Consider the following 18,789-nt stretch of genomic DNA (forward strand, 5'->3'; position numbering starts at 1 on the left):
TTTGTTGACCTTCCTATCATGTTTTTGCCAGTACTTCCCAGCTGTATACAAAAATAATGATGGCCTGGACCCACGTATGGACTACTGGACAGGTCCACAGGTCTCCTGGACCAGAGCCTCTGTATGAAGTTACTGTTCATATTAATTGTTTGAAAGTCACAAAACTCAGTTAAAAGACTGCACAGACAAAAAAATTCCAAGATACAAAACGACCACAAAACCACAGACATAAAATACTCACGAGACATAAAATGACACAAATGACCACAACAAATCTTTAAAAACTACAGACACAAAACCAGAGACACAAAATGGCAACAGAGACACAAGCACAGAGATTAAAAAAATGACCAGTCAATAAATGACCACATAGACCCTTGAAGACCTCAAAGAGACACAAGACTATCACAACTCACACCCAACCACAAAGAAACACAAAACAACCAGACACACAGAATGACCACGCTGAGACCCTTAAAGACCACAAGGGGACACAGAACGCCAAATAACGCAATCTCTTTCTGTTTAGGGGTCCTACATATGAGGGGTGGGAGGTCCTCTTACTCATCTATGCTCATTAGCCCTTTGTCTCATAATCCATCCACACTTGGTGTGTGACTTTGTGACTGGCTTACACCTCGAGAAAATAATATACATCAAAAAAAGACCACACAGCGTCTTCACCTCTGTAGATTTAATGAATAGGACACAAGTCAAGCTGAAAAGCATAACTCAAATACAAAACAATTTAAGAAACATTACTGAAACAAGATAGTAATATATACTAACATTTATCACATTGGAATGACATGGAACATCCTAGAGGATAAACAACAACCATTAACATTTAAGCACCACTGTATTTAAGTTCCATCATTGCTCGTTTATTCTTCCCTTGTCACCTCTCAGTCTTGTTATTGACCAAATTTGCGTGTACATGTGGGTTAATGTTAACATACAACCTGCTGATAAGGCAGCTCAGAAATCCAATCAAATGCTCAATACCTTGAAATTTATCACATTGGAATGACATGGAACATCCTAGAGGATAAACAACAAATGCTCAATTTAAACTGATTTAAACTGTTACCCCAGTAAACTGATTCAATGAAATACTACTTTAGCTACTTTGCCTTTATATCTAGTCAAAAGCTACAAACACTTAGAACTGATGCGGCCAATGAAAATAAAGGCAAGAGAAACACAACAGTTGCTTCACACAAGTGACCACTAGCTACAAGAATCCTGTCTTTTGTCCACTCTATTCTCCGTGTGAGTCTGTTTCCCATCTTCCCCGTCTTCTTCAGCCAGAGGGTAGAGTCGCAGGTCCAGGGTTAGGATGCCGCTGAACATGTGCTCATCAAACTGTGAGGAAGACGCAAACAATATAGTAACTGCATTGTCATGTAATACAGAAATTAAGAGTTCCTCTACAACTTCCAACTTATCATAAACATTTGTTACATCTGAGTAGACTCCCAGCAAAGCGTCTGCCTTGGAGAAAAACTCCTCTTTCAGGGAGATGACAATGATCTGCATGTTCTCTCTGGACTCCTCCCTGATGAAACTGGTCACCTGGATGCAAACAAAACACCCACACAAGATATGTACAAATGCAATCCATGAACATAAGATAATAGGATAGTAGCGCAAAGCTGAACACACAAAACCTAATATAACACTTTAACAACTACATGTATGACATTATACTGTTTGGACATGTTTTTATGTTCCTTGAGCTGTGACTTTTATGTCCAACACAGTTTCCCTTGCAAGTGAAATTGATTTCATCTCACAAACTATGTTGCCAGAAAGCCAAAGAGCACTAACTGCTCTGACACACAAATAAATCTATATCTATTAATAGCATATATGGATGTTATTTTTAGTGTATAAAATATCAGAAAAAGTGAAAATCCTCATCACAACCTCCCTTAACTCAAGGTGATACTGGTTTTATCCTATCAACCGTCCAAAACCCAAAGATGATATAAAACAGAGAAAAGTAGTAAATCCACACGTTGGACAGCATGGAATCAAAGTGTATTGGCATTTTGAATGATAAATTAGTTAAACCTGTACTAACAGATGGTTTTGGCCACTTTGGGGCAGCAGGACCAAATTGTGAACACAACATTAACATATCATCACTTTTTAGGTTGATATATCATGAGGTTGTTGTAGCCAACAGTTCTTTACAAATCTTTGCTTTGCAAATCCAGCTGTTACAGACCAATTTTAGCTGCACTATGTTCACCAGCTAGTCACTAACTGTGTCTGGCTGCTGTTTGGCGCTAAGCAGGTAGTAGACCAGCTGGATGCAGCTGGAAACTTACCTTGCTGATGTTGGTGTTGTCCAAGGCTGCGTCCACTTCATCCAGGACGAAGAAAGGAGCAGGTCGGAAGCTGAGAGAAATGACACAAACACCAGCGTGCCAAGCAGAACAGATACACTCAACCAGTCACATTGATAATGTCAGAGCCACAGCTTATCGATGATAGATAACTAATGCAGGGGTGATAGTAAAAAAAAATCCTGAGCCTGAACTTTTTTCCCTGGGAGGTAAGTGGGGCCCGAAGCTAAGATATATGCCCCGATCAACGCAATTGTCAAGCGGGATCCAGGGGTGTGCTCCCCTGGCACATTTATTCACAAATATTCTGATGACTTTTGTGGATACAAATGTACATTATTCAGACATGAGATGAACAAACCCAATACAAGCCTATATTACAGTAGCATCTTTGTGTAGAGCACCAGAGCTCTTGGGACCCTGCATGGGCCTGGTAGGCCTGTTCAGTAATCCATCCCTGCTTTTAACTAGTCACTTACGTGCGTACTTATTGCTTGTATAGCATACTGAGACTACGGATACTACAGCCATACCAAGAAAGGTCAGTGTGTGACAATTATAATACTCAAAAGTAAACTAGGAATTGAATGAATGAATGAATGAACATTGGATTTATATAGCGCTTTTCAAGATACCCAAAGCGCTTTTACAATGGAGGGGGGACCTCACTAACCACACTTTTCACACTGCCTGCATCCTCGTCATAAAATCGGACAAGTACATTTAGAATTTTATCCATGCTTTTGTCCGTGGCCTCATCAATGTTGAGTGAAAACATGTTATTCTCAAGCTTGTCACAGATTTCTTTTAAATTCTGGTGAGATGCCGTGTGTAATAAGATAGCTTGCATGCTGCCTCGAGACAGACAGATGCGTAAGGGCGAGTTTATCCTCCGCTAATTTCTGACACAAAGTGACGAGTGGATGAGCGATTGTAAATGATAGATCATACTCGGCAATGAAGGAGCACAAGCGAATTTTTAAATCAGCCACGCGATCGGTCATTGAGGGTCGGATATCTGCTGTGGCTGTTGCCCCCGGCAAACGTGAGGTATGTTGAATTGCTCGTAAAGCTGCTTGATGACTAGCGTCGAACTCGTGCTGTGGCAGCACTTTTTCCTGCTAGTTCCATATAATATTTTCCTTGCACACAAAGTGCAGAAACATGCTCCTGGTTGCCGGAGTTTTTGACACCAGCTTCCAAAGGGCTTTCCGTCTCTACCCACCTCCTCTATCTTTATACCTTTATTGACAAGTTTGGTGTCTTCCCCTGGCTTCATAAAGTTGCACTGACTTCGGCTATGTTTCGCGCTGCCAGTGTGGGAAACACATTCGTAGTGTATGGGAAACACAAACGTGAACCTGATTTTTTTTTTTTTTCGCAAACACCTCGGTACGCCGGGAATCTGGTGTGGCGCCGGAGCGCTATCAGCCCTGCTAATGCAATGAGTATTACAAAATGTGGGTCGAGTGCTTCAGTAGGAAATTATCAGTCAAAAGAGGTTAAAAAAAAAATCTTTAACGAAGAACAATTATTTCAGTACAAAAGAAAATAAGAAAATAGCAGCAGCAGAATGGGACTCGGGAGATGTCAAGTGTCTCTTTAGAGGAGAGTTTTTTGCATAAAGTTGACGATGTGAAAGAGGACAGGATCAAAAGGCTCTCCACATTACAAAGCCTTTATTAGTCCATTCATCAGTTTAAAGTCTCATGTTCATTACAAGCTAAGTACCCCCAGCCAACTGTTATTTTTTCCCCCAAGAAGAAATTAAAGTTTCTGAAAGATATTTCATGGTGTGTCAACAGCTGTGCAGCAATTCCTTTTGTTTTGTTTTGTTTTGTTCTGAACTTCTGTTGGGGGTAATTATCCAGCTGTCCAGCTCACAGTTTAGGCTGAGGAAACACTGATTTTGTTAAATTATTTTGGGAAACAGGATGGTAACATGTTAATCTGTCATTAAAGACAAGTTTTTATGATTATTCTACTCATTATGTGGCGCTATTACAGCAATTTCTATGTGATTTCTTTATCTCATTTTCTGTAATTTTCCATCTTCACCTTTTATAATGTGCTGTATTGTGATTTAATGTAATGTAAAATGTTGTATGGAGCTTCCAGTATTACCTGTGGATGGCAAATACCAGGGCCAGAGCAGCAATGGCCTTTTCTCCACCAGACAGATTGTCCATTGACATGTAGCGTTTCCCCGGCGCCACACAGTTATAGTTAATTCCTCCGAGGTATGGCTCATCTGTATTGTCTGCACTCAGAATGGCCTGGAACACATACACAGTCTCTTTTAATTTCTTTTATCGGAACTTCATCTTGTCTGTTTCATGTAACTGTTTCATGGCTAAATTATGAAAATGTAAATGAAAACCAGTGGGGATGATGAGATCTGGACTGAGTAAGTAATGCTACTGCCAACAAGCTAGAAAAATATTTAAGAATATTTAATAAGTTCAATTGAATACCATATACTGCCTCAGGCCTTTTTGAGGAAACTGAAATCAATACTTTTTAAGTCTTATCAATACCTGCAGATACTCTTTAACACCATGTGCAATGTCCAGTATTACTGAGAATTATGTATTGTTCACACAGTTTATGCTTAGCTGAACTCAACACTGCCTGTTCAATGTTCAGTATGAAGTGCACACATAACCTACTGGTTGGTTATTAGGCCAAACAAGTTAGTCAAGTAAAGTTGAGTAAGGCTTATGTTAACAGAACTTTTTACATACATGACAGTGGGGAAGGGAAAAAAATGCAGATAAGTACAATAAAAGCAGAAAAACTTGTATGTGTGTTTCTGAGATTGAGGGTTTTGTGCTTCACCTGAGCGCTGCTATTTCTGCAAATTCTTTTATAGATCTGGTCAATGACGACAGACACATGCTCAAAGCACTGGCTGAAGAGGTGAAAGCGCCGGGCTTTGACTTGCTCAAACTCCTGACTGCACTTCCTGGCTAATTTGGTGCTGGCATCAAAGGCTGAGTGAGAGGGAGGAAATTCAGTTACTTCAGTTATCATACTCGGTATTATCATTACAACAAGTAGAAATCCCATGTGGGAATAAAACCTTAAATATATCAAATAAGTGGTTTTGATTGGCAAACATTTTTTGCAGAGATTATAGTAGTTGTATTCCACCTATCAAGCATTTAATTTTGAAATTAAACCTTGATAGATGAAAAATGAAATACCTTCTGTCACTCCCTGTAACTTGTCCTTCACCTCCCTCATCTTTTCCAGAGCTTTCAGATTGGGGACAGTGGTGCGATGCAGCACTTCCTCAGTGGATGACACAGACTCCTTCAGCTTCTCTAGGTAAGCCTCCACCTCCTCCTCTCCCTGCAGACTCTGTGTAAAGAAATATACAGTGAATGAAAGTGCTTTGCAAATGTTTTGGTACCTGCTGGTCATATGAATAAACAGCACTGAGAGAGGATTAGGATAATGATGAAGCTTAATGTCTCACCCTGAACTCTGCCTCCAGTTCAGAGTAATCAATGACTAGCTGTGCCTCTCTCTCGTAGATGTCCATGGTGGCTGAAGTGCTTTCCGATTCTGTGTCCAGCTGCACAAACCACAAACATCAGTCATTAGGTAACAATGACACTTAAAGTCCTTTCATTACTCTTTTGGTTTCCTAAAACTCAGTAAGGTGTCTTAGTCTTCATTGCGTCATAATATGAGGATTGCTACTGCGTCTTTTATTAAATTCAAAATATGATCATTTCAGCTAAAATTAACATTCAGGACATTTCCAAAACTGCACAGCGCTGTGGTTGGAATGACATCAGAAGAGACAAAGAACCATCAGTTGTCAAAACAGACTTCTTCCCCCTACCTGCACTTCACTGATTTCATTCAGGCTCCCTGACAGCAGAGTGATGGGCAGACTCTGGATCTTACAGGCCAGCAGTAAGTTGTGTTTGGCCAGGCGTTTCTGCTCCAAAGCTGTCTCTGCAGTCATCACCTCCCGCTGAAGCTTCACCAACTCTCTGAGAGAAAGAGAGACAGAAAAAAGTTTGGTACTTTGTTCTGATCTTATTTATAATTATCAAATTATTTATAAAATATTTTGTGTCAGCAAAAAAAATCATTAATACCCTCCCACTTTTTATCAGTACCAGCCTGTGTTACACCCCGCGCTAATATCATGTTTCAACCAGAAACTCATCACATTGCAGATGCAAAATTGTATAAAAAAAAAAAAAAATGTCATAACTCGTCATAATTGAAAACGTGGTTGCTTTAAAGTTATGTTTTTACAAATACTAATGCAGGGGTGATAGTAAAAAAAAATCCTGAGCCTGAACTTTTTTCCCTGGGAGGTAAGCGGGCCCCGAGGCTAAGATATATGCCCTCATCAACGCAATTGTCAAGCAGGATCCAGGGGTGTGCTCCCCTGGGACATTTTGATAAATAGTCCATTGAATTAAATATTCTGATGACTTTTGTGGATACAAATGTACATTATTCAGACATGAGATGAACAAACCCAATACAAGCCTATATTACAGTAGCATCTTTGTGTAGAGCACCAGAGCTCTTGGGACCCTGCATGGGCCTGGTAGGCCTGTTCAGTAATCCATCCCTGCTTTTAACTAGTCACTTACGTGCGTACTTATTGCTTGTATAGCATACTGAGACTACGGATACTACAGCCATACCAAGAAAGGTCAGTGGGTGACAATTATAATACTCAAAAGTAAACTAGGAATTGAATGAATGAATGAATGAACATTGGATTTATATAGCGCTTTTCAAGATACCCAAAGTGCTTTTACAATGGAGGGGGGACCTCACTAACCACACTTTTCACACTGCCTGCATCCTCGTCATAAAATCGGACAAGTATATTTAGAATTTTATCCATGCTTTTGTCCGTGGCCTCATCAATGTTGAGTGAAAACATGTTATTCTCAAGCTTGTCACAGATTTCTTTTAAATACTGGTGAGATGCTGTGTGTAATAAGATAGCTTGCATGCTGCCTCCAGACAGACAGATGCGTAAGGGCGAGTTTATCCTCCGCTAATTTCTGACACAAAGTGACGAGTGGATGAGCGATTGTAAATGATAGATCATACTCGGCAATGAAGGAGCACAAGCGAATTTTTAAATCAGCCACGCGATCGGTCATTGAGGGTCGGATATCTGCTGTGGCTGTTGCCCCCGGCAAACGTGAGGTATGTTGAATTGCTCGTAAAGCTGCTTGATGACTAGCGTCGAACTCATGCCGTGGCAGCACTTTTTCCTGCTAGTTCCATATAATATTTTCCTTGCACACAAAGTGCAGAAACATGCTCCTGGTTGCCGGAGTTTTTGACACCAGCTTCCAAAGGGCTTTCCGTCTCTACCCACCTCCTCTATCCAAGACCAACGCCATTTATTCTTCTTTTACCTATTGGTGATGGTTATAGATTGTTTACTTCTGGGCATAACTATGTTCAGTTACATTTAACAATCAACAGTATACACTGCTGTTCATAGTGTCTCTCTCTCTCCTCCCCCACCCCCCCTTTCTCCTCTGAACCCAACCGGTTGAGGCAAAGCCTGGAGTTGCCGTCCATCTGCAGTAGAGAGACCTGCCTGCCTGCCTGCCTGCATGCAGGGAAACACAAGGCAGGACGAGCCTGGGGAGAAGCCAAATAACAACGGTGTCCAAACGAATATTCCACATGAACTAAGCAAAAAGTGTGACTGGTTGTGACACAATTTGTAAACAGAAGACAGCATTGAGGGGGAAGTTTAGTGGCGAGCAGACAAACATCAAAAAGAATCTTCAAAGCGGCAGAAAGATACGGAGCACAACTTCTGGTCAGCACTTTCAGAATAAAGTCAGAGCAGAAACAGGATGCAGAGATTTGTGAGATGGGCCTTTGAGTTGAAGTGACAGCCTTTTTGTCTAGGCAACTATATGCACAACCAGTCATAGTGATTGTAAGGTCAACTAAATCTGTGGTAAGACTCATGATGCAGATCGTGGATCGTGATGCTACCTAAACAGATTGTTATAGGGTCTTTTGGCCAGGTCGCCCTCCCGTACAGTATACTGCATGCACCCGTCAGAAGGAAAACCTTTGCAAAAGCAGCAGTTGCAGTATTAATAGTAATGGCAGTAGTAGCAGCAGCACAATAACAGTAGCCACAGCACTAGTGATGTTAGTTTGCAGTATTACTTGTTGATCTCTTGAAGGCTGTGAATTTTCTGGTCCAGCTCAGCTTTGGCATCGGTCACTTGGCTCTTCTTAGAGAGCAGCTGGTTCTTCAGCTCCATCAGTTTGTTCTGAACTTCCTCCACTGCCACCAGCAGCTTCTCCTCATCCTGCAGGGGAATAGAAACATGCAATGGCCAAAAGTTTGATCTCAGCCAGAGTGTGCCATGCAACATCCAAGAAGTGTCTACTAAACCCTTAATTACAGATCTGGAAAGGGATTAATATTCCAGGGGGAGGTGGCTAATCATTTTTGCTATGCTGTTTTGAAACTAAACCTGTCATTCTGCAAAGCATTTGACCCACTGCCACGCTACAAGAGGTCGTCTAACAAGTAAACTGCTGTATATAAACATTAACACTGAATGGAAAGCCTGAGATCATTACCCTCGTCTGTTCTGCCATGGTTCTCTCCTCCTTGTTGATGGTCTCCTCCATTTTGTGGATCTTCTTCTTCTGCTGCTTCAGTTGCTCTTGCTCATACTCAAGCTGAGCATTCAGACGAGCAGACTGACTCTCAAACTCCAGCCTGAAGAGAGAGATGTATGATGCATCAAGGTCTTAATGCTGCAAAATACATGAGAGCCTGCAGACATGCCGGACAAATACTGTAACTGTACAACGTTAGTAAGTATGAAAAACATGGACAAAACTGAAATGCATGTTTGTTGTAATTGTATTTTAGAAAATCACATAGAATTACATTAAAACACAATAAAATGAAGATTCCTATAGAAAAAAGAAAACTGACAAGGAACTTGAACTGAATTTTACTGTATTACACACAGTTGGTGACTAGAGACTTGTAATTGTATTAAAAGGACCAACTAAAACATTTTCTATCATCATTTTCATGCCAATTATTTGTAAACATCCTAAATTTTAAAATATAATATTGGAAAGCTTTGTACCTAATTTTTTAAAAGCTAATCCACCATTAAGGCATTTGTCATAAAATATTCATCAGAGGTTTGGCAGGTTGAGTTTAGCACACGTGACAGAGAAAATACTGGTGTGTGGTTGTCATACTGTTTCTCGTCAAGCTCTGTCTGCAGTTTCAGGTGCTCCTGCTCATACTCGCGGATGCTGTCCACACCGATCTCAGCACAGAAGTCAGAAAACACCACGTCCTCTATCTGGATACACAGATAATCTACACCATTAAGCATATACACTGTAACCAACCACAAGACTGGGGCTGGTGAAGGATTTGGCTGTTAAAGTTGTCCTCTGGCCAAAAGAGCAGGGGGCCAGTGAAATACTCTTATTCAACAGCTGAAAAATCATTTTGAATTTGGAGTCAAAGAGACATAGGGGCAACAATGCCTTTTTTAACACCTACTGTAATGACCTATGGAAATGATGCCAACTCATAACAATGTGTTGAGGCATTATATAATTATCAGGTTTATTCAATGAAATTGTTTAATTATTAGGCTTTTTTATCATCACATTAATACAAGAAAAGACTGAGACTAAGAAATTATTGCAATAATAAACTGCAGTCAGAATCAACATGCGTGAACAGGATGTTAAGCTCTGTAGACAGACATACCTGGTCAATCTGGTCTCTGATCTTCTTCATCTCTGCGTCCTTAACACTTTCCTGCTGCATCTGGATCTGAGAGTCCAGGTTTGCTAGTTCACTCTCCATACGAGAAATCTCCTGAAAACCACAGCCAGACACGGACAAGGAACAATAAATACTGTAAATCTGAAACTGCTCCAGTGTTGTCATGACATATCCTTGTACTAATAATTTGCTTTGTTATTCAATGTTAGTGACATTAATAGTAAAAGTGATAGTGATACATCTGTGGCATTGGTTTACACATACACACACAGTAAGGAAAAGTAAATGAGCCTTTTTTTAAAGAACTATACCGCTTGGCATTTGAGGATGGTTGTTTTCCGAAGGTTTTCCAGCTCAGTTTTTGAGTATTTGAGGCGGGTCTGTGCACCCTGAGCCTGAGCAACGATCTGTTTCAGGTCTGACTCCTTCCGCTTCAGCCTCATCAGATCCTGTCATAAAAAACACAGCAGGACTGTTTACTGGGAATTAACTCTTCTATCTGTATAGAGTAATGGAAATCAACCAAAATGATTAAAGTCTTTTGGTTACTGCTGCTTAGATCATGTGACTCACGCGCAGCTCAGCTGTCAGTTGTTCCTTGCGTTCCCTCAGCCGTGTCATGTCCTTCTCATCCCAGCAGCGGGCTTTGTTCCACAGGTCACTGGAGCCTCCAGAGATCACACCTGACCTTGCAAACAGTGTCCCGTCCAGCGATACGGTCTACAGGAAACACTTAAGATTAAAATATCTGCTGCCAGAAAAGGCCAACATGTTAGCAAGTAAGTTATTAATTAAAGGCTCTATTTTGTAATACTAGAAAGGCCTGTTTAGCCTGTAGTGTTCCCTCTTACTTATAGTTTGTATTTTTACCAGTCAGTCAGTGGGAGTTTCACTTAGGTAGCTGTATGCGACTTTCCTTCTCTTTTTTGTTTGTGTAGTAATCAATTTAGTAAGATGTTGTTCAATGTATATTTCAATATATTGTCAGGTATAATTAATGGAGATGGACAGACACTCAAAACGTGACTGAACCAAATAAAATGTGTTGTACTTTTGTTGTTACGTGCATGACTGAACTTACCTTAAGGCGCTCCTGCCTGTCAAAGGCCACACTCCGAGCTTCTTTGATTGTCTCACACACCAAGGTGTTGCCACAGACAAACTGAACCACTCTTCTCAGCTGGGTGGCACCTGTGGCAGTATTACCCTGGACAACATCCACCACCATCTTGGCACCCGGCACCTGCCGCAGTCGCTCATTCAGAGGACTTACCTGGGCACACAAGAGTGATGGTTATCATTGACACTAGGTACTGTATGCATGTGTACTACTCTGCAAAGGGAAACAAATTCTGCATGGATTCAAAAGCTTGTCTTGAAGTTTTCCATTTTCAACCACACAAAAATAGTCAGGACTCACTTTGGAAACAGTTTCAACTTACATCCAAGAAGTCAACAGGTAGGAAGGTTTCAGGTTCGACTCGCTCCTGCTTCATGAAACAAATACAGTCGCGGGCCACTTTTTCTGTGGCCACCACAATAGCATTCATGTAGCGGCCAAACACCTTGGTGACAGCCAGCTGGTACTTCTTATGGATGGGACTGCACAAGTCAGAGAGACGACCATACTGGAAAGGAAATGTAAAAAAACTACTTCAGAATTTCCACAGATTAAATGAAGAAACTGATGTATGATATTGCCAAACAATTGGCTGACATTTCTTTCAAATTATGCAGCCAGACTTTATGACTTTTATGAAAGGATCAGAAAATGCAGAGTTTCTTTTTATTTATAGGGATTGCCAGCTTTCAAAAAACTAAATTTAGGCTTGAATGTTATAATTTCTCCTCCTAATGCCTGTCTGTCTCTTACCACAGTGTCAGGGTAGAATCTGCGGAGCCTCTCTAGCAGCTCTTTGCGCTGCAGCTGGCGTCTGCTCTCCTGGCTGTCCACGCGGGCGCTACCCAGCTCCTCCAGCACTTGACTCAGCTCCTGGTTCACCTCCTCGCTGCGCTGGCGGCCCCGTTGCAGCTCTGCATTCAGACTCTGCTCCTGCTGTCGGTACTCCTCGAGGGATGACCTGAGAGACATACCGCTTATATAACATACACTCAGTTTCCTTCTGTGATTACATCCTAATGTCAAAGTATTTCATTTGTCACTGATAAGTCAGTCAGGGAGAGTCTGACAGGTTTTCACTAGCTGGCATGAAGTAATAGGAGTTTACACAACATACGTGCATGTCTTGGTGTACTCCTCCAGCTTCTCTGCTCTACGTGTCAAATCTTCCAGCTGACTCTGGGTGTTCCTGATGCCGACCTACAGCAGACAATGTTACAAGTGTGGTATAATTAAGGATATATTCATCAGATTCAGTAGTGTGAAACGTGTAATTTTTTTCACCAGCTGTTCAGTCTGTGAGTATTTATGAACAGAAATGTGTCTCCTACAGTACCTCCACTTCCTTCTTTCTGCGCTGGTCGAAAGCTAACTTTTCGTAGTCTGCTCTCACTTCCCAGTGCAATTTCTCTGCCTGCTGACTGAGGACCGCCCCCTGCTTTCGGGCCAGCTCCTTCAGCTCTTTGTATTGCTCTAACTGTAGCAGAAATACATGCAAAAACATGATAAGGACATTACAACAATGTCACTTTTTTGCTTATTTGTCCGCAGTGCTTTCAAGCTAGCTGCTCGACTAAGCTATCTGTTATTTAATACCAATTAAGATAAAAAAAACCCCAAAAAACGTGACAAGAACATGAAAAAAATGAAAAGAAACTGACTTTTATTTAAACACGGAAGTTCATTTTCTATCTTGTGAAAATATATGTGGCAAAAAATAGCATTAACTGTGAAGAAATCAGTGATCAAATAAAATATACACACTCACCTGATCCTCTTCCAGTTCAATGTCCCTCCCACGGGAGGCTGCCTGTTGCTGTTGTTGCTTCTCATAGTTCCTCCAGGTCCTCTCCAGTTCAGCAATCTCCTGCCGACCCTCTGCCAGCTCCTGGTTTTTAATGGCAAACAGCTTCTGACTCTTCTTCAGGGCATTACGGACCTCCTCAGCCTTCTTCCTGTGGTGGGATGTGTTTACCTTGGCTTTGATGTACTGGGACCGAGTCTGGGATAGGATGTGCTCCTGGGAACTGGGTGGTAGAGTTAGAGGAGGCTTGGGTTAATTCTAGTCAATGGCAAACTTGATGGCATATGCCACCTCTCTATTTGTACATAATGTCAGTTTGAATCAAAGGCTTGCCTATTACATGTCCTTACAGTTACAGTACACTTACAAGTGAAATCTGAAAATAAAATAATTTTTCACAGAGAAATGCCCCTAAAAATAAGGTCAACAAATACAAAACCCTTCTTACAAAACTCTCCCACACACAAAAACACACCAGATCTCCTTCTCAATGTGCTGCTGCTCTCTAGTGAGGCGTCCATGTTCCTTCTTGTGGCTTTTGACCGTCTGCTCCCAGTTCACCAATTTACTGTTTTTTGCAGCTGCAGCCTGCTGTTTCTCCCTCAGGTTGTTGCTGAGAGCGTTGATGCCCTTCTCATTATGATAGAGCTCAGCCAGGCTCAGCTGGAGGCAGTTATGGTGAAGCTCATCCACCAGTGCCTGGTACCTCTGGGCCTGGAAAAGAGAGAGTTATGGCGGGGGGACAGTCAATAATGCTCAAGGGAAACTGATGCCACTATAGTTCTGTTGATGCTAAACAGTCCACAATGCTATTCCTGTGAGTACATATACATCAGTAATTTAGGATTACATGACCTTATTCCTGCTGCTCTCTCCTCTATCTGCATCAACAGAGAGCATGGGCCACATCCCAGTATGGAGGCCAGCATGGAGCCCGATTAGAGGAAGAAAATTCTAATCATCAGGTGGATTTCTGCTGCAGCAGCTGCAGTATTGGGTAAGCTATGATTCCCCTATAGCAAGAATTTTCTTTGCCCAAACTGATGAAGTAGTGAGTATATACTGTGTGCTACCAGTGAACATTTTAGCTGTATTTTACCAGCAACACTAGCCTGAGAAATTCAGGCATCAGATGAAATTTTTTAATTTTTTTTATCAGACATTCTGATAATATTTCTTATAATTATTTTCATTATCCGTTAATGTCTATATTCTAGCTGAATCGATTAATCACTTCAATTTTTAAAATGTCAAAAATGTGGAAAAAATTTCCAACACAATTTCTAAAAGCCTGAGATGAAGACTTCATATTGCAAATCATCACAAGTAAGATTGGGAACTACAGTGTTTGGCATTTTTTGCTTTAAAAAATGACTACAATTAATCTATAATCACAAACAACTGGGAATTAATTTTCTGTAATTGCAGGTTTTCCCACACACAGAAATACTTGGACGGCCCACCCAGGTATATTTGCAAACTCGTTTTGACATTTTATTTTTGTATGTTTTTTAATCCATCAGAATGACGCCATCTGCGATGGATTAACTATTCTCTATACTTGCTCCCCTGTACCACGCTCTGCTAACACGCAAAGACAAACAGAAAAAGAGAAGAGAAAGAGGGACAGAGGGAGACGCATGGTATTACTTTAGAAGACGCGGACACGGTGGATATTGAACGGACACTTCTCAATTCCAGTCGGTGGTCAATGAAGCTGAAGCAGAGGCAGCAGGTCCCAGTATGGTAAGAGCAATATGTCACTGCATCTTTGTCACTGAGTAATATTAAATGAATGCAAATGTTGTGGTAACATTCACACATATTTCTTGTTGGTCGTACCAAGTCACTACATGACCCCCCTCACCACAAGTATTTCAGATCTGTGGGAAACACTGAATTGATCAGTTTATTAAACTGTGTTCTACTGCAGAAACTACAATGATAATGAGATGATTCAGGATCTGGATCTGATCACAATGTCAGAAAAATTGAAGACCATCCAAATTTTAAAACATGGGAAAAGTAAAGAAAAACATTGTAATCGGTCACAAACAGTTGCTACTGTGTGAGAACACATACACATTTTAAAAAAAATCTGCAACGGGTTGAAGTTCGTGTCAACTCGCAGAACTTCTATCATCAATGACTGTGATCAGATGGGGTGGGGGTGTGGCTGGTGATTTAGCAGTGATCACCACCTCTGCAAAATCAATTTCCTGTGGGAAACCCAGACACTGTATCATACCAACCGTACCTCTGGTTCTGTCCAAACTTCTCCAGCATCTGATCACAACACAGGCCAAGGCCCATCAGGAGCTGTGGTGTTAGTGATAAAACTCTAGCAGCATTTTGTCTTCGAAGTTGGAAAATTAACACAAGCCAGCTACTTTCAGCCAGAAACTTGTCTAAGGGTGGTTATGAATGCGTCTGACAGGTAACATTGTTGCAATGAGGGTGTATGACCCTACTGGTTGACAGACTCATTATATTCCTCTTTTTGTATAAACTTACCTCTATTTTTTCCTGGGACACTTGCTTCCTCTCAACAGTGGCAGATTTCTTCTTGCTGAAGTGAAACTGTGTGTCCTCTTTGGCCTTAAGCAGGGCCTCTTTCTTTCTGTCGTACTCTGCAGCGCACTCTTTCGACTGACTGATGAGCTCAAACATCTTGGTCCTCTCCTTTGGGTCCTTCAAAGCTATGGACTCCACTGCCCCCTAGTGATGAGTATAATGATTAACAGACCTTTTTATGTAAGGCATTATTACAACCAGCCATTACCTGTTTCTACACATTTTATGTTATTTGTTAATATAATGTTATTTAACTGTTAGTTAATTTCGTCATGTCTATCATTATATGCTACATGGAAAGAATGTCATGTATATTTTTCAAACTGTTTTCTCCGCAGCATATATCTGTATGGCGCTTAATTACCCATTTCAAGTGTGGGGGGTTTATTTTTTCAGAATATGTACTGAGTCAGAGTGTTTTTCTTTTACATACATTCACCTACAGGGGTATGTATCCACACCATGAAAGTTTTCAGACAAAAAATAAACTGGTAACAATCTACTTAAAATCCCCTATTTAGCATTTGTAACCAGAAAATAAAAAATTAATGGATGATTTATAACACTATCAGCAGATATATGGACATTTTTAAGTGTTTATTAATGTACAGTATTTGTCAAAAATTCTAACTTCCAATATGAAGACATTTTTTCAATCATTAGAACTGTGTTTTACTACATTTTCCTTAGTTATCTGTTTAGACAGCAGCCTTCACTTATGTGTGCCCACAAGAAGAGTTATACTTGATGACAAATACTATGCATTTTAAATCATTAAATGATTGCTGCTTATAAAAGCTAAATAGGATCACTTAAAGTAAAGTATTAAATAATTTAAAAATAATAATAATAATAAAGTGCTCATCTTCATTATGTCCCACATCAGTAAATACTGTCCATGTAATTTCGGCATACTTTCATGTTTAACTCAACTAATGTCAAAACAAGTCCTAAATATCTAAACAGTGATACACATTTCAGTGCAACCCCTCAATATTTTACCTGGAACACTAGACAGTTTCGAGCTTTGGTCACAATGCCAATCTTCTCGAGCTCCTCCACATACTTGGCGAGAGTAACATGCACGCCATTGATGCAATACTCCGAGGAGTCACCTGAAAAATCCAATGAATGGCAGTTAAGACAGATTTCACCAAAAACTGACTGATGCATTTATTCTGAGGAGAGATGGGAATCAGACTTGAATGTCACAACCAATGCAGAATTTTGGTCAGACTTGTTGCCAGACAGTTTGTTAGCTGCTATTTCTTCACAGCAAGACCTGTGGAGTATGCAAAGAACTTGGACCACATTAGTAACTTGCTGAAAGGGGAAAGTACAGTCTGAGTTTAAGACTTTTTTGTTGAAGTTTTTAGGCATTGGTTAACTACAGCAACTATTAAGAGGTATACATGTGCTAGGTCAAATGATACAAAACTTGTTTATTTAAAATTATATGTAGTGGTCTACAGTAACTAAGTGCATATACTAGTATAAGACAGAAACGTGTGACTAACTTATGAAATGTGACGTTTTTCCAGTTATTGCGTGTAATTAGACCTTGTCAATTTTGTGTTAAGTAAATAAGATTGATTAAGCTTTAACTTCTCCCACAACAAAACTAACAGTGGGAGAGATGTCAATCAAGTTCAGTCTGTACACGGTCAAACAGTCCTGACAAAAGGACTGGATCAGGACAAATAAGTTAAAACACCTGGGGTGGACCATGGGTGTGCAGGGTCACATACTGTAATGAAGTCAAATTAGCTGCACCTAAAAACACCTACAATTAAAAAGTTGATAAATGACAAAAAAAAAAGCTGGAAATATTGTCATTTGTGAGGATGGAGTCTGAGAATATTTATCACTGTTTCTGTATTTTTGATTAAAAATAACTGAAAGGATTAATCGATTATGAAATAGGTGCCTATTATTTTTCAGTCAATCCATTTATTAATTCAGCTGTAATCTTTACATTGTGGTATTATTGCTTTTACATTAGTAAAGTAGTAAAGTATCTAAGTATGTGTACCTCTTCTACCACTGATTATATCCATTAAGGATTTTACATGTATTCCACTTGTCTTAGAAGGGGTTTAGGATTTATGTTGTGCTCTGACACATTGTAGTTTCAACTGACTTTTTCTATATAATATGAAGCCTGAAAACTTAAACTTGATTTCTGCATTTCCTCCTTAAAAACGCATTAATGTGGCGTCAACTGATGACTAACCTAACATACAGTCTAATCTGATCCAAACAGATTTAAACTCTTCAAAGACAACTCACCGGTGATAGTCCGACAGAAGACGGTCTCCTGGCCCCCATCATTGCAGTACCGCATGGCGACCCGGGCAGTGTCGGACACAGGCTTCCCTACATGGGCTCCATGAACAAGGTCTCTGAGGTGCTTCACTCTAAGAGAGGCAGCCCGCTCCCCCATGGCGAAGCTCAGGGCGTCCATCACGTTGGACTTGCCTGGTTTGATTTGACATGGTTAAAATTTCTTGCCATCACTCATCTGAATAAATCAATTAAAGGAACAATATGTAACACTGACGACACACGTTTAAAAATGGGTACTGCAGTCCAAATTCAAAACACAAGAGTTGTCTGAAATCCCTTTAAAAACATTCTTTTTAATTGCATTATATTGTGTTCACAGCATTATTCAGTCATTTACACATAATTAACTTAGCAAAAAGAGGTATAAACAAAATTATATCAAGCTAACAGAAGCTTGTCTGCTAATGGGCCCTGCCTGTGAGCATCGGCTAGCTAGCTTTAGTTCTGAGCTGGACAAGTTGACTACAAAAAAAAAAGTTCGCTTACCAGAGCCGTTCGTGCCAATTATACAATTAAATTGCATGAAAGGACCGATAACTTGCGTCCCTCGCCATGACTTGAAGTTTTCGATATCAATTTGTTTCAGGTAACCCATTTTAACGTCTCTTTGGCTGAAGGGATTCAAGCAGCTAACTCCTGCGTCACAGTCATCAATGGTCGGCAGGTCAAGACCAGAAAGAAGCGGGAAACTGAGGTTGTTCCTCCACAGGAAGCACAACACACATTTCAGTTCAAATTACCTCCATAAAACAGCCAAACAGTTTTATCCTCCTTCTCATTTTGTTCCCTTTTT

The 18,789-nt window shown here is 40.4% G+C and overlaps 1 protein-coding gene across 1 annotated transcript; it reads right to left on the reverse strand.

Annotated features, from left to right (window-relative positions):
• Window positions 1-689: 689 nt before the first annotated feature.
• LOC111229734 (structural maintenance of chromosomes protein 1B-like) lies at window positions 690-18,591 on the reverse strand. Its single transcript, XM_022756201.1, has 25 exons — window positions 18,483-18,591; window positions 17,940-18,128; window positions 16,653-16,765; window positions 15,591-15,794; window positions 13,552-13,790; window positions 13,041-13,299; window positions 12,609-12,749; window positions 12,390-12,472; window positions 12,026-12,233; window positions 11,595-11,780; window positions 11,234-11,425; window positions 10,726-10,872; window positions 10,464-10,601; window positions 10,135-10,245; window positions 9,609-9,715; window positions 8,967-9,108; window positions 8,544-8,689; window positions 6,208-6,361; window positions 5,836-5,934; window positions 5,561-5,717; window positions 5,193-5,347; window positions 4,479-4,630; window positions 2,337-2,406; window positions 1,465-1,575; window positions 690-1,365 (listed from the first exon to the last, which is right to left on the reverse strand). The coding sequence occupies exons 1-25, from the start codon at window positions 18,589-18,591 to the stop codon at window positions 1,231-1,233; spliced, it is 3,747 nt and encodes a 1,248-aa protein (XP_022611922.1). The 3' UTR covers window positions 690-1,230.
• Between the last annotated feature and the right edge of the window lie 198 nt (window positions 18,592-18,789).

Source organism: Seriola dumerili, unplaced genomic scaffold (assembly GCF_002260705.1).
Source record: "Seriola dumerili isolate Sdu_G_001 unplaced genomic scaffold, Sdu_1.0 BDQW01000242.1, whole genome shotgun sequence".
Classification (NCBI taxonomy): Eukaryota; Metazoa; Chordata; class Actinopteri; order Carangiformes; family Carangidae; genus Seriola; species Seriola dumerili.